We start from the raw sequence: 16,369 nt of genomic DNA, 5'->3' as shown, positions 1-16,369 counted from the left end.
AAAAGCAGAGCAACAACAACATTATTGTTTTCTTTGCGTCTTGTAGTTGTAGTTACTATTGTTGTTGTTGTTGTTTTTATTGTCCTGTTTGCTGCTTCAGTGGCCACTGTGCCAATTGTTTGCTTAACAAAAGTTGGCAGCCTGGCAAAGGGGAGAGTATAAAGCGGGTCAAGTCTGTGGAAGCTGCTTTCCCCAGCATTTTCTTTTACAGCTTTTGGCTGCGCAGTCAGTTTAAAGAAGCGTTAAGCGTGCTCTTGAGCTAGAGCAAGAGCAGGGGGAACTACAGTTTGTCTAGCTTCTCCCTTCCCCCTTTCTTTCGCAGGCTGAGTAGCTGCACTTCTGGCAAGCGTGCTAGGGCGCCGTCCTGTCTGAAGGACAACATTGCAACGCGTCGAGTGTTGTGCAAGCAAAATTGTTGATTGCTGCCAACAGAGATTGGCAATTAACGGAATTAAAAGTTACAGTCCTGTTTGCTCAGTGTGGGAGTGCCGGACGTACGTCCCCACTCATACACACACTAACTTCGCCCAGCAGCAACGTTAACTAGAAACAGCAGTGGCAACTAGCGTGTTGTCATTGCAGGTGCTTGAAACACTGCGAAATATTTCTATTGAAAATTCAAATCTAATTAGATTTTGTGAGCCAAATTAATAAATGTAGTTTTATGCTGACTAACATATATGCCTACTATATATTCGTTAAGTTAGCTTCGCTTGTGGCCAGTAATTTCTCGCAGTGCAGTTGGTCAAATGTTGGCTGTGCAAACATGAAAAGCCACAGGCCAAAGGCCAAAGTAACCGCATAAAGCAAACTTTTTTGTATTTTATTTTGTTTGTTTGTTGCTGCTGTTTGTTTATTTGTGCGAATGCAAATATAGTAAACAGAAGACCTGAATTTTGTTTCAAACAATATTCACAGGTGTGTGTGTGTGTGTCTAATTGACTGCACGCATTATTGAAACTTACGCAGAGGCATATTGCCACCTGAGGCTGTGCGACGCCACAAGACATCCGGTAAGGGATCTCCGCCAATGCGGCACTGGAACACAACAGAGCTGCCGACCACAGCCGTTTGATTTTGCGGTCCACGTATGAGAAAAGGGCGCACTGCAATGAGAGTAATAAAAAAGAGCGAGTTAAACAAATGCCAGTAGTTGCATTCAGTTGCGTTCGCTTACCGTGCACCTTGAGGAAGGCGGTGGCCGACTCCCGCGTGCCAACCACATTCTTGACCACACACTGGTATCGTCCATCATCGGACTGGCGAGCATCCTGGATGGCCAGATTGCCGCCATCGACGATGCGTATGCGCTTATTGTTGTTGCCGCTGAGATTCAAAGTCTGTCCGTTCTTGCGCCAAGAGATTTGCGGTTCCGGCGAGCCACGCGGGGCACCGCACTCCATCAGCGCCACTTCGCCTTGGGCCACGCGGGTGTTTTGTGGTTCCAAGCGAAATTCGTCGCGCAGAACTGAAATGCATCATAAAAATATAAAGGGTGAGCTTGGGTTAAGCGCTTTGATTGATTCAATATTAATGACTCTCAGCTATGCAAGTTGAACGCAGAAGCCAAGCAGCAACATTCAGGTGCAGAGCCCTTTGGCTCAGACTGAAGTTGAGTATGCTTCCTATTTATTGCGGCTATCCACTCTCTTGTCTCTCTCTCTCAATATGTCAATAAAACCTTGGATAATGATGATGCCTGGACAGAAGCTTAAGCTGTTGCTGCTTCTGCAACTCTTGCAATATTAATAAGCTCTGGTATTTGCAATGCGTATTTTAACTGAAATTGTGGATAATAAATGTATAATGCGAAAATATTAAAATGTAAAATGCAAAATGCACTTCAATGCACGCATATTTCGCTTCAGTGCACGTCAAAGACAACAAAGCTCCCATTTGATGCCCAGAATGTTGTTAAAGATAAACACTTTACTCCAACATCGGCAACAAACTTCCAGCAAGCAGTTGAAGACTATCAAATGCCAACGTTAATAACCCTTTAAATGAGAGCTCGAGCACTTACAATGCTCTGCAAATTGAAATCCGTTTTTGCTATGGTATTATATATTAATCAGCTTGGGAACAGCCCTTGGCAACCGTGCACACAGCCCCCAAATACAAGCTTCCCCAATTCGCCAGCCCCCCGACTTCAATATATATATGAATCCCATCCCACATAGTCAGCAGTTGGTCTGGCGAGCATATCAATTACAAAACATTTTTGTGATTGCTTTATTTTATTAATTAGAAAGCCATGTGTATGTGCATGCAGCTCATGAGTGCTTGACAGCTTTGGCTCCAAGTAACGTCAGTCGCACGCACAGCAAACCCAAATGCCTGCGGGGCAGAGGCAGCTGGACACGCAATGCAGTTCGCCTGCTCCCTGTGAGGGTTTAAGTTTCGTAAAAAAAAAGAGAAAATAAATGCATGCTACACATGTTCATTAGCAGAAAATGTGCAACAGCAATCAGTCAATGTCATTTTTTCGGTATTTCCTTCTTTTTTCTGAATGCGCCTATTACTGCGTTAAGTAATATATGATTGTGTATTTTGGCTAAAAGTTTATGTACCCACAAAATAAATAATGAGTCATCAATAGTAGCTACACTAACTAAAACTTTTGTAAACTCCGTTTTGTGCTTAGTCGGGTTGTAACAATTTTTCTTTAGATTTTGCCCAGTTGTGTAATTAAAAATATTGCTTATATATTAAAAAGTGGTAGTAATCCTTACATGCGACTTGCAACGTAGCGTTTCTGGAACGCGCCACACCAAACTCGTTCTTGGCTTGGCACCAATAGGTGCCTGCATCGCTTTCACGTCTTGAGTGGATGACCTGTAAGAGAATTAAGAAAACGAGAGATTAAATACATTATTAGGACATTAGGCGAATTGTACAAGCAGAGAGAGAGAGAGAGACATGCTCTGGCTGTCTACAGAGTAGTTATGTTCTTAAGTTGACACGTGTCGTAGCCAATAAGATCAAAAAGCAACAAAATTGCTCATCCAAAAATCAAATAAAAATGAAAAGTGCACAACGTGCCCGGACCCTGGGACTACTACTGTCTGTCTTATGCTTTTGGGTTGTCCACTCTGCGTATACGCAATTTAATTTAATTAAAAATTACATTCAGCTGCTACCACCATTCATGCTTTAACCTGCAACGCAGCGTTCTCCCTCCATCAAAACTGAAAATGAGAATGAGGGTCTGTTGTTTGTACTTTAATCACTTGGCCTCTTCAATTTTAATTGGCAACAAACCGTTGGCTCACCAAGCCGACAAGTCACTTAGAATTGCTCTGACCCCTCTCCAAAAATGTTTGGAATACCCCAAATAAACTCTTTGAGGGGGCAGCTGAAGAGCACAGACAGGCGTTCATCATAAATTGCCAGCCTGCGGCCAAACTGTGAGCCCTGGGATACACCCAAGTAAGCTCTCCAAATATGCGTGTGTATATGTTACGAGCTTGTGCTTAATAATCTGTTCCAATTTCTGGCACGATGATGGGCAGAGCTACACAACTACGTCCGGCTTGACATTGGCGCTTTAAGAGCATTTTAACCCATTTCGCCAGTGTTTAACAATTTTAATTCAAGATTTACTCATGCTGCAGTAATGCGTTGAAATTTGTGCGCAAATAGATAAATAAAAATGAAAATAATAACAAAAGCAATTTGCAGAATAAAAATACATATAATGAAAAATATCAACACAGGGGGTGGCAGGAATTTAATATAAACAAAACCCAACTGCAATGCGGGGGTCAGCCGGGGCTTTAGGGCATAGCCCAACAGCTCTCGCCCTCCTGCGTCTCGTTAGCTTAAATTGAGAAAAGTGCACGCACGACAAGCTCTGCTAAAAGGAAAGTGGGTGTGGCATTCAGAGAGTTGAGCACTTGGGGTGTAACTAAAAACTCATTTTTAAGTGTTGAATGCTAGACAAATTGCAGAATTTCAGGCCTAAGCGTGGGACTGATACAACAGTTGCGCTTTGTTGTTTTTATGCCCTTGCTTGGCTTTCGTTGTTTATTTTTTCATATGTTTTTGCTTTCTGATCAAAGTGCAGCCATTCGGAAGCGCATAAAATAATATGAGCAAATTTATGCACAAATGTTGCGTTTCTCAGGCAGACCAAAGATATCGAACTGCGAATCCGATATATGCGAGTAGTTCCAATGAATTCGTTATGAATACGCAGGCAGGCAGACAGACAGACAGACAGACAGCTGCTGCTGAGCAGGCATCGCAATGCAAGCATATAATGATAGAGTTGGAGAATTGAGTTGATAGCGCTGGGACTTACCTTGAGAAAGAATAAACCACCGGCGGGCAGCATTATGCGATGCGAGCCTGCATCCGCTTTAAGTTCGCGACCATCTTTGAACCATTGAATGGTTGGTGTTGGATTGCCCTCGGCCTTGCAATTAAATGTGAATGGATCATTTTTTGGCACCGTCGTATCCATGGGATGCTCAATAATGTGAGGATTTTCACCTGAAAGCAGAAAAAATAGTTTTAAAACGAGTGCAAGTAATTGACTCCAAGCAGTAGCCACTTGACATTGTTGGTGGCCACCAAGAGCGTATTTTTCCATTTCAGCATGGACACATGAGTCGTTCATACATGTTGTTCTTTAGTCGTAAGTGGTTCCCTTAGGGACCTTATGCTAACAATGTGTCTTCAGTTTTAAACAAGTTTTGTCACTTAATGAAATTAATGCACCATTAGGGAAAGGAGAAAAAACTGTGAATCTCCCTTGGAGGCAAAATCTAAGTAGAAATTATGTTAAGGAGCGACAAACTAGGAGTACTTAATTCACTTGAGTCCCCGAGCTGGCCTCAAATTCAATTAACTTTGAGAAAATATTTGCTCGCCCACGGTGCATACCGCGAAGGCATATTCAACACGAGAGCGAGCACAGACAGAAGGAGAGCGGCACAACCAACATAAATTTACAGTATGTCGATAAGCATAAAACAAAGGACAAACGAAACGCTAGATAAACTTTATTAAAAGCGGCAGCAGCCAGCACTAGCAACTGCAGCAACAACAAAGGCAAAGCCAAATGTCCAGCAAAATGAAGAACAGCTGAAATGTAATTACAAAAAGCGCTTAAAGGTGAAAACTGAAAAATGTTTGTGTTTGTGTGCGTGTGTGTGTGGGAGAAGTAAAATGAATGCTGATTTTCGGTTTGAAACGATGTAGGAGACCCACTGCCAACAGTAGGTTACATCATTTAGCCGGAAATTAAGTTCTGCAGATTTATTGAAAGCGGATAGTAATGAGAGAGTTCAGTATTCGTTCGCTGTCCATCTTAGCAATGAGTCAAACGGTGATTGGGAAGTAAATCATCGTTTAAGTGCTAGACGGAGCAAAAATATTGTAAATGTGAAGGAAATGATTAGAGTAGGTACAATATTCAAATTGAACAAACATTATGCAAAATGTAAAATTATGTAGAACAACAGTTTATGCTTTATAGCATATATTGCATTTAAATCAAATGCCATCGTTACATTGCTCGAGTTTGTGCGCTGAGTGATTTAATTTTATGTTTATAATGCATATTTAGCAAATGAGGAGCAAACACAGCGTCGTGGGGATCGCTCTCACCTCACATTATTTGTCAATTGGCTTTTGTGCTTGCTTTATGCTTTGTTTGCCTACAGCGAGAGAAAAGGAGTGTGAGAGAGTGAAAGCTTTGGCCATTGTCCGATTTGTCTGTGAAATGCGTGAGCTTTACTACAGCCGCGTTGTCAAGGCTACTGTGTGCTAATTTAAATGAGAAATACTTGAGGTCTTCACACAGCAGAAGGGATTGAGCTGGAGTCTGTGCATACTATCTTAACATACCAACAGAAGATTACGTATACGCGTGCTGTTTACAATAACAAGCCTTTACCTGGAAGCCACAAAAAAAAAAACCATCGAAAAAAGTATCCAAAGAGAACTCTTTGGCAGCGCACAAAATATTTAATTAAGCAAAAATATGTTGCTGCAAATATCAACATACAAACATAAAAACACACACATGTACATAAATATTTTTAGCTTGCACAGCAAAAATTGCAAAAGTAAATGGAACCACAAAACACACAAGCGCACACACACACACAGACACACGCGTACGTAGTAAAGTTGAAACTTCGATAAGCCAAGCGAGCAGCAGGAGTAACAACTAAACCAACAACAACAACTACAAATCAGTTTAGCCATGGAATTTGTATACAAACTCAGAGAGTTGATAGTTGAAAGAGACTTAGTAGCGCTGACTAGCAGATGCACTCTCTTTATGCGCTGGGCATTGATGCAAGCGATAACGCGTTTTGTTCGCAGCACATCAAAGTTGCTGAAAGCCGAAACCAACATTCAACTTTTACGCTCTTCTCGTTTAGTAAGTGGGGTATTGAATATGTGAGAGAGAGTGAAAAAGCGGTAAAGAGGTGAGTTTTGCACTTAATTACGCTCATTTGGCAGACACATTCATACATACATACATATGTACATATATGTTCTCGGTGCGTGGGTGATTGTAGTTGCGTGCGCTAGAAATTTATGCATATGAAATAATGTAAAAGAAGTCTTGTGTAAATAAACAGTAAAGTGCTGCCGGCGTGGAAACCAAGCAAGCACACTCACACATACATAAGCAAATATACGCATGTGTAGGGAGAGAGTCTCTAGGCATGTGGCAAGCAGCAGCTCATAATTCGTTGCATTGCATTGAAGTAACAGCAATAATAACAGGAAATGCATTCTGTTGCTGCTGTTGTTGTTTTTGTGCGTCTGTTATCTTAGTTTATGTACTTTTGCGCGTCTTGTTGTTGTTTGTTTGGCATCAGCATAAAAACGTCTACCACCCAACAACAACAACAAGAAATGGAGGAGCAACAGCAGTAACAGCTGTTTTCCCCAGGCACTGAGCCAACTTAATTCTTCAGTTGTCTTCCTTTTTGTTAATTTGTCGCTGGCAGTTGCCTCTGGCCACTAGTAGGTGCTGCCTCCTCAAGCGATCATTATTAGCATGTCAACGACAACAATAACTACACTGAAAATCACAACTTTCAACAAACAGTAACATTAACATAAACAACAGTCGACGGCAACATAAATCGTCATGGTAACAAAGCATCCGCCGCCAGCGTTAGGGGAACTATCGTAGCATATTGCCCAGAAGGTGGCTAAACACAAATGCAAATATCTAAGTATGTACAATGTTTGTACCAATGTATTGGTCTATGTTTGTATGCTGAGCTCTCAGTTATCGCACACACACACACAAGACAACAGCTTGTAATCAAACAAGCCCCCGCTGTAGTAAGTGCAAGATGTAAATGCCTTTAAAGTACGCACATCGGACTTCTCCAATGTCAGGTGGAAAATGCATAGACAAACAGCTGTAAATGTGCTTTGCATATTTGTTATTGTGGTAGTAGTAGTCCCGGAAAACCACTGATTATGATAAATACATACACATCTCTATATACATAATGTACAAACATGGAATTCCCACATACAGTGTCTCTTTCTCTGCTGCAGCTGCTTGGCAATAAATTTGATTACATTACTTGACCACTGTTGCTGCTTCTATTGAGAGCTAATGAACAATTTAATGCACTGTTTTGGCATGAGCTACAATAATATATATAAGAGCGTCTATGGGTTAGGACAATAAGTGGGCTCAAAAGCAAAAGTCAATTTCTTGCCACTCTTAAGAACCTGCAAAGCTCCTCGGACAGGGCACTTGCGTGGCTGCTGATGTTCTGGTGCCCGTTAAAAAATTAACAAAGCTTGACAACACTGAGTTCGAGGGCCAATCGAGCTGCTGTTGTTGTTCTTGTTGCAATGGGTCGACAAGGCAACTTAGCCAATAATTTATAAGCTTTTAGTGCAATGGCAAAGCAACTACAGCAACATGAACTCAACAGTCAAGTTTTTGATTTGCCTTCAGCGTTTGTTGTTGTTGCTGTTGCCATTTCTACTTTTGCTACAATTTATTTATTTATGTCGAATGTTTAATTTTTAATGTGCATGCAACTTTCGCGAATGTTGTGCGAGCAAAAGCATGAAAGCTTCTGAGTAGACTACGCAAGTAGCAAGAGAATAAGTATGGGAAACTGAAAGGATTGTCCCTTTAGCATTTGGGCTTCAGGCAACGGAACCTGTCAGAACTTGAAGAGTTTTGTAAGCCTTTTACACAACTTTTGCCACTTAAGCCCCTTCATACATACATACGTAAATATGAATGTGTGTGTGTGTATGTATGTGTTACAGATTTATGTTTACTTGTTTATGTTATTGCTATTGTTGGCCAACGGAATATATAAAATGCGCTTAAAACTTGTAACCCGCTTAGTCGATGATAAAGTCAAAAACCCATTCAAAGAGAATTAAATATTTTGTAGAAACTAATAACATTTTTAATATGCAGATAACTAATTCCTAAAATTTAATTTTTTACTTTCAGGGAATGAGAATCCTTCGAAGGTAAGCTACAGTTTATATATATATTATTGTCGTGATTGTTGTTGTTTCCCACATTGCAATGTAAAGTAGGAAGAAAAGCGATGCAAAGTGCGCATTGTTCTTGCGTTTCTTCCTGTTTTGTTTGTTTGTCTTTCTATTTGCGCTCCGCGCAGCGTGTTTGTTTGCCTAGGCACCCCGCTCGAGAATTTTCAAAGAGATGGGAGAGCGGGCGAGGTGCAAGGCGAAAGCGGAAGCTGCTTGGCTGCCAATTATTTAAATGCTGGTATTTACCTAAAGACAAGGCGGCAAGGCGGATGTGGGCCAGGCCACACGCTTGAGCCTGACACAGAGACAAAGACGGAACCGTTGCCATTGCTGGCGCATAAATCATTATCACATTTATGTAATATGCAATGCACACACAAGGAGTCGAAAACAGAACGCGGCCCAGCAGACAAAATATTTGCACTGGCATCAGGACGGCTGAGGCTATAAAAAACCGCAATAAACCCAATGGAGATTATGGCCATAATATGAGGATTTCATGTAAGCAAAGAGACAGCCCCTCTTCCATAGAATTTGGGTTATTTTTATTGTTTTTATGTTTGCAACAAAATGCAAGAAATCAAAAAATCAAATAAATTATTCACAATGCCCAAGGATATATTAATATAAAGCCACAACAATATCCCTGCCAAAGGCGAAAGCCCAGATGAGGGGAATACACCATACACCCTAAGGCCGTTCATTTGATTAGAGGGAAAACATCCGAAAAACCGCAGACGACTGACTCTAAGGGTTTGTAATACTCGCACTTAAGCTTACAACGAGAGCATTCAACATTTTCAATGTCAAATTTATGCCAGCGCACACGCCAGAAAGCGTCTGGGCAACATTAGACGAGCAGCAGACCCACAGTCGCTCTTTCTCTCGCACTGTGGGTCTGCTTAACTGGAATAGCTGCTACGAGTCTCTAATGAGCCAAAACGCCCCAAGGTGCTGAAAATACTCAGACATCGTCATCGTTTGTCTGCTCCGCTCCGCTCTGCTTTGCTTTCATTTTTATTTTTTTCGCACATTGTACGCATATTGTTAATTTGGCGCCGCCGCTGGGTTCGAACTCATCTGCAACCTCGTACTCCCACCCAAACCCAAGCAAATTCCCAAGACCTTTCGCTTTGTCTGCCATGCTTTTGCTGCTGTTTCTGCTGCTGCTGCTGCGGCTAAGAGGATGTGAGTTCTTGTGTTTTCCATGGTTTCACTTAGCTACTTTTGCCCAACTGTTAATTAAATTCGACATCCACGCCTCCGCCTTTCCCCCTTTCCCCCTGGTGGGGCCTGTGCTTGCCTGGTGCCAAGTTAAGAACTCAGTATCAAGTTTACAATATATGCATTGGCTTTTATTATTATTATGAATGCGAATGACGCTGTATGTGCTTGCAGCAAACACATACAGAAGGCAAAAACTTGCCACACAAAGAAAAAGGTTTGCGCGCTCTTATCAATAATTTCATAAATGGCGCAAAAAAGAACAACACTGAAATCCTTTTAAAGCTGGCAGCAAAAACCTAAAAGCCCCAGCAGTGTCTTTTTCCCATAAATATGCGCGCGTGCATGGAAAAAATGTTCATATATAAATTGAAAGGACAGCCCAGGATATGCGACAGAGTCGCCACACATATACACACAAGGGACAACGATCAGTGTCATATACCATAATTTTATTTTGGTTTTTTTATACTTTCATAGCTTATATCTTTGTTTTCTATCTCCCCGAGATATCTTTCGTTAGTTTGGCATATTGAAAAATTGCATTGGCATTGGTCAGTAGAGTGGGTAACGATGGAGGGGATTGGATGCTTTTAAGCCGCGCTATAGCAACGTTTATCTACTCGTCTTTTGATGACGGCCATAAACTTAAAAACTGGCTTATCTGATGGCATATGCAAATAACCCTTTAAATGCTTTGTCGCCAGACTACGAAAGATACTACAAATATGCATGAGTATAGAGTTAACCAATAAGCGCCTAGACCCAAACTGACGGGGAAATCTGCATTACAATGTGGTTACCATTTGTCAAAAGTTTATGAGCTCAACACATAACTAAAGGTCGAGTGACTGTTTAATGCTCTTTACTGTTCAATACATTTTTTTAGTATTTTTTTTTACATTTCATTCAATTCCAAAAATCTCTGTTTACCCCGCATTAGGAATTGACAATTTTTAAAACTACATACAACGTATATATACATTAACATGCCAGATAAGGTCTTGCTGCAATTGATTATAAATATGTATATATAATGTTGATAAGTGTAACCTAGCGTAGGTTTATAAATAAGTCTATAGCCTATACATTGTATATGACAAATGACAACTGAAATAACTTGAAGGCAAATATCTCTTGTAAAAAAGACACAAAGAAACGTAATTAATCATTGGTCTAATCTCTTAATTGTGTTTTATTTAGATTTTAATTTGTTTATTTCCTAAGCCGATTGAAAAACACAATTTCATAGTTCACACAGCGATAAGCAAGCAAACTAAAAATCATAATTTTTGGCTTTGTTAAGCCACGTTAATAATTTGTCAGACAGCTTTTGGCTTGTTGTCTATTTTAACAAAACCGAAAAAATGAAAAAGCTTCTATTAATTACATTTGTCAAGCGCATTGGCATCTCGACAAGTTTTCTATTAATTATTTTTGATAGATGTCGGGTCAGTAAAAACTTGTGAATGTTGCTGTCGCTGCTGCTGCGACTGTGCCTGATTTATGGGCGTGACACAATTTTCAAATTGCTCCACATTTACTTGCCTACACACATACAGCTTTATGTGCATGTGTGTGTGTGTGAAATGTTTGTTTTGGAATAGATCAAGTATGTATGAAGTATATGTTGGACACATCTTCCGCTTACCTGCAAGCAAAGAGAAAAAGAGAAATTGTTATTCTGTTTATTGCGTAAGGTTTTATGAGAGGCTCTGAGACGACGAGTTGGGCATAGAAAATTAGATAAGCAACAGATTTTTTCGGTACGTGAAAAATCTGAAAACAGTAGTCCGTTAAAGTCGGGGCACACACATATCATAAACCTTTTCGAGTTTTGCCTGGAACTGTCGCATGTGCAGCATAAATTATGTTTTTCGTTTTGTTGGATTTATGCCTTGTCGTTTTGACATCCCTGACAGATATGCATCGACAGACTCGCACAAGCACATGCACAATTATAGAGAGCTCTAACCCCTGGGCAGCGGCCCAGCTGCTCTCAGTGCTCAACAAAGAGATCATTATCAAGGGCAAAGAGAAAAGTATGCGGAGAGGAGTGGAGAGAATGAAACGGGCGGGCGGGCAAAAAATGCACACAGATGTCGTTTATTGAATATCGATTTACGCTGACTTCGTTAGAGCCGCGAACGCATGTTCAATGTAAATATGAATAAATGAGCTGAAAAACAGCGGAAAAAACGAGCAACTCATAAATACTAGAGGCCTAAGCCAGACACAGACCGCGGAGCGAGGACCGAGGGTTAGCTCTTAAGTTAGTGAGCTTGTGACTCATGAAAATATTCAAGTCTTCGGTTTCAATGTCACATGTTGCATGTACACAGAATGGAAGCGGCAAATGTCCTGCAGGCAACTAAAGCAGCCAACCAACGAGTCGTAATCGCCGTCGTCATCATCGTCGTCGTCGTCGTCAATGGGCTGAGGTCTGCTTCAGGGCTAAAGCAACGCGCGAAACTCAACACTGTGGAACGACAATGCCAATGCCAGCCTGGGCCAGGGCATGGGCCCCAGACCGGGCAAGATTTTAACATTGGATAAGCGCCGCTACAGGACCCAGTCACAGTCGCAAGTCTCAGTTTCAGTTCCTTTCCAGCTTGACGGCGGCCCGAAAAAAGGGCTTTCAGTGCCGCCGTCTACGTCGATGATTGATTTCATGGCAAAGTTGATTTCAATCAGCAAATGTTTATGCAGTTTCTTTTTTCACTTTTAGCTTGGCTGTTGCTCGCTTGGGGGATTGCAACTGACAAGAATTATGACACTAGCCATATTTGGAGCTGCTGCCCCAGCGCCTGTCGTTTAATTGCCAAAAGCGCATAATTAAGCAAACGGCAAGAAATAATTTCTGTTTATAAATAAAAAAGTAATGGGCTTCTGCTGTTCCATCATCAAGCTTAACCAATAGAAGCAAAAATACTTGGATAAAATGATTATTGTGACATGCGATGTTACAAATTGCAGCCAAGCTCAGAGACTGATATAAGCTGCAAAACGAAATTAAAGTGTAGTGTTATGATATGGCAAATGGGTCTGTCAGACAGCTCTGCACTGCGAGAATGAAACTATAACTATCTCCCACTCAAACAGAAAACGTCTATTCGTATAGTAGGTGTGAAATTTGTGCAAGTGTAAGAGCTTTTTCTCTTGTGTGCAACACATATGAGCGCAAAACGCCTTTGGCGTGTATCCTGTTTATTGCTGAATCCTTGCTGTCCAGTAAACTGACTTAAGCTGCTTGCACACACAGCATTTAATAAACGTTGAAAGTAAATGTCATTAGAGCAAGCTCTATCCCCTCCCTAGGCAGTTGCCCCTTGGTTCAGACGCTGGGGTGCTACTGGCTGCTGACACTTGATGAGCTGTCATAACATTAGATCAGGTCTGGGGGCAGCTCATTAGTCGTGAAAAACACAACACAACGAACAAAAACAAAAAAAAATAAATAGAAAAATGAAGAAAACTCTGCTTTGCGCTGTTTACTCAGCTTATTATTATAAACATTAGGCGAGTGAAAAAGAGAAAACTGGCATCTGACAGCTTTAATACCGACTAAACTAAAAATCGCACTTAAAGTAAATTTTCTGTGTTGGTCGCTGAAAGAACAGGGCCTAATTGATGGATTGATGGATGTATTGAGTGTGATTGACTGCCGGGGCCAACTGTCTAAGTCTAAGCGGCTATATAGCCGCCATATGCCAATGTCAAAGGTGTCAAGCTAAAGTTGCGTCTGTTGATATATTTATTTGACTTTCCGAAATATTTGTTAGCTTTTTCATATTTCTTTCTTGCAGCTGTCGTTGCCTCTAAGTGCACGAACGCAAGTAAATGGGGTGACAATTCGATGCGTTTAATGAAAGCGACACCAAACTAGTCTATGAAGCAGATATTATAATACAAGCAGCCTGACTAATCAAAAAATTATGAGACGATTTGTTACAGCAACTATTAAGTTCATTGGCACTGACGAGTGCAAGGGCAACTACTCGCAATGAGTAAGAGCGAGAGAGGGAGAGGTGGAATTGTGTGAGAAATGAAGGCGCGCAAGATTTGATTGAGATGTGGGCGCAGTAAGAGGAACGAACCAAAAATCAAATATCAAGCCATGTATTGTATAGAGCAACTGCAACAATTCTTTATGAGTAATAAGCATATGAGGGAAAAAAATAAAAATTACTGCGCATTTTCACTTTGTTTTCTCACTCATTTGACTGTCTCAGAAAGCTTTTCTTTGATTTTGAATATTTTATCAGTTTTTCAAACATACAGAACTTGGTCAAAACTCAAACAGATGGGACATAATGAGGAGCGGGTCTGGATGGACAGAAATAGAAAGAAGGGGCTACACTAGCTGGCCACAAATGACTTCCGTCACAGACACAAATTATAATGTAAATCGATGCAACATGAACATGAAATATAATTGAATTGAAAATGTTACCACACACAATAGCAACAACAGTGACTGACAAGCAGCAGCAAAAGCAGCAGCAGCAGAAAAAGTTCTTTAAAAACAAGTTAAGGGCAAAATGCTAATAAATGCAGAACACAACAACAAAGAGAAACACACAAGGTACAAAAAAAAAAAAGAAACAAGGAGAGAGCGACAGAAGACTTTAAACACAACATTGTGGCTCGTTTGGCCAATGTCGACTACGAGAACGTCATGTAACTTGTAACTGCATATCAAATTTGGCTTGAGCAGCAGGGGGTGGGGCTAGTGGAGGAGCACAGGGAGTCGAGTTGGGTTGAGTATCTTGGCGGCGATATATCATCAAAGCAGCAATCGCAGTAGATCAACAGACAGTTGATTTTGCAATTGCAGCAGCAGCAGCAGCAGCAGCAACATACTTGAAAATCATTGCAATTTCTATTTGTAAATGACCAAACAGAGCGCAGAACAAACGCGCATAGTTGTTGCTGTTTGTATTGTTGTTGTCAGTCACAAGCTGCAGCATATTGTCAGCCATGTTGCTGTTGCTGTTGCAGCTTGAAAATATGAGACCACCTTTGAGCAATGCTACAGCAATTGCTGCTGCCGCTGCGAGCATTTCTATTTATTTCACAATAATTAATAAACACATTTGCCACAATTTATCACTTGCATGTTATTTGTGGCATTCAAGTTGCTTTTGCTGGTGCACAGCCAGTAAATCGATTAAGCTATCTGTTGGACACACATGGGCTGAACTGGTCGAGGGAAAACGAATTAAAAACGCAAAACATATGAGTGAAAAAAATGCAGAGTATGAAAAACGGGCGCCGGGTATTGATGCATGTTGCTGGAGGCTACAAAGGCTGCAACAGCAGCAGCAGCAGCAGCAGCAGAAGCAGCATGCTCAAAACTCGACTTGCCTCATCTTGGTCGAGTATTTGTTTTTCTTTATTTATGCCGCGGACAAAAATTCAATTTAAAATATTGCTGCACTTGGGCTTAGTTACTGTTGTTGTTTGGCTGCGGCTGCTGCTGCTGCTGCTGGTCCTCGATTGCCAGCACGGCGGCAACATGTGTCTGCCCCAAACATGTTGATTATTTAGCTGGCGAGGCAATTGCAACTACACGCAGCTGAGAGTGCAATGTGCGAGGCGTGCATGACAAGTGCACAAAGGGGCGTGGTGGGGTGCGACGCGATACCAAACAGCGGCAGCAACGGCAGCAACATAATTTGTTGCCAGCAACATTGGCTTTGTATGTTGTATTCGTAGCGTATCCGCTGTTTAAGTTTAATTTCGCATTTTGCATTTGGCATTCGGCTCATTTGCATTTTACTGTCAAATTAATCCAATTTAACACAAGCAAGGCGATGGCCAAGACTTGTTGCTGCCGTACCTCAGTTGCTGTTGCCGTTACTGTTGCTGCAGTTGTCCTCTCTGTTGCTGTTGCTGTTGCAGATCGCTGTGGCAAAGGTTCTCTACGCAAAACGCTTTGGCTGCCAAAACGAACAACATAATTACCGTTAAGAATTGCGCGAACAGCAACAGAACAGACAGAACATTTTCTGTTTGCCTCTTAGATTTCTTTTATTCTTCTTTTTATTTTGTAAAGGAGGAACCCCCCTTAATTGCCAGCAATGTCCACTGGCTCCCATTTGAGGCAGAACAACAACTTGCAGCTGCCTGTGGCCAGTGCACGATTTTCTGCCGTGGCCATAGTTTTTAGTCTTCTTCCCAGTTTAAGTTTTAGTTTTAGTCTTGGGCATTAGCAATATGGGAAACGAATTGCTGACCAAACGCGCCACTCAACATTACGGCATGTGCAACATGTTGCTGCTGCCGCTATTTCTTTTGCTACTTACTGCAGCAAAATGACCGCACGTATCGATCGCATTCCGCGTTCCTAATTCGCCAACATTTTGCTGCCAAGCTGCCCCTTACCATATCCAGCAGATAGCATGCTCAGGCTCAACTGTCGCAAATCAGATACTAAAGAGCGAGAGAGAAAACCAGGGAGCGAAAGAGAGAGGGAGGGGATCCTCGGCACTGTTTAGCATATGCAGATGACTTAGGTTGAGGTTGGGGCTCCGATGCCATCGCCCGTTGTCTTGCGTTCATTTCTTGGCGTAGTTACGCACGCTTGATTTGCAAAATATTTGCATACGCTAACGTCGTCAGCAGACAACAG

At 41.5% G+C, this 16,369-nt stretch overlaps 1 protein-coding gene across 2 annotated transcripts in view; it reads right to left on the bottom strand.

Annotated features, from left to right (window-relative positions):
• The window catches only part of LOC108608026 (roundabout homolog 2), a 40,562-nt gene that overhangs the window by 12,232 nt on the left and 11,961 nt on the right, over positions 1 to 16,369 (bottom strand). The window contains exons 2-5 of one of the 2 annotated variants that reach the window (XM_017999202.2): positions 4,304 to 4,494; positions 2,733 to 2,835; positions 1,178 to 1,468; positions 966 to 1,106 (exon numbers count right to left, since the gene is read on the bottom strand). In XM_017999202.2, the coding sequence (XP_017854691.1) occupies positions 966 to 1,106; positions 1,178 to 1,468; positions 2,733 to 2,835; positions 4,304 to 4,494 (726 nt within the window). Of the gene's footprint in view, positions 1 to 522; positions 539 to 965; positions 1,107 to 1,177; positions 1,469 to 2,732; positions 2,836 to 4,303; positions 4,495 to 16,369 lie in introns of those variants that run through there. The other variant, XM_033294877.1, reaches the window with a different exon arrangement.

This window comes from Drosophila busckii, chromosome 2L (genome assembly GCF_011750605.1).
Source record: "Drosophila busckii strain San Diego stock center, stock number 13000-0081.31 chromosome 2L, ASM1175060v1, whole genome shotgun sequence".
Taxonomy (NCBI): Eukaryota; Metazoa; Arthropoda; class Insecta; order Diptera; family Drosophilidae; genus Drosophila; species Drosophila busckii.
This window is presented reverse-complemented; position numbering and strand designations above follow the sequence as displayed.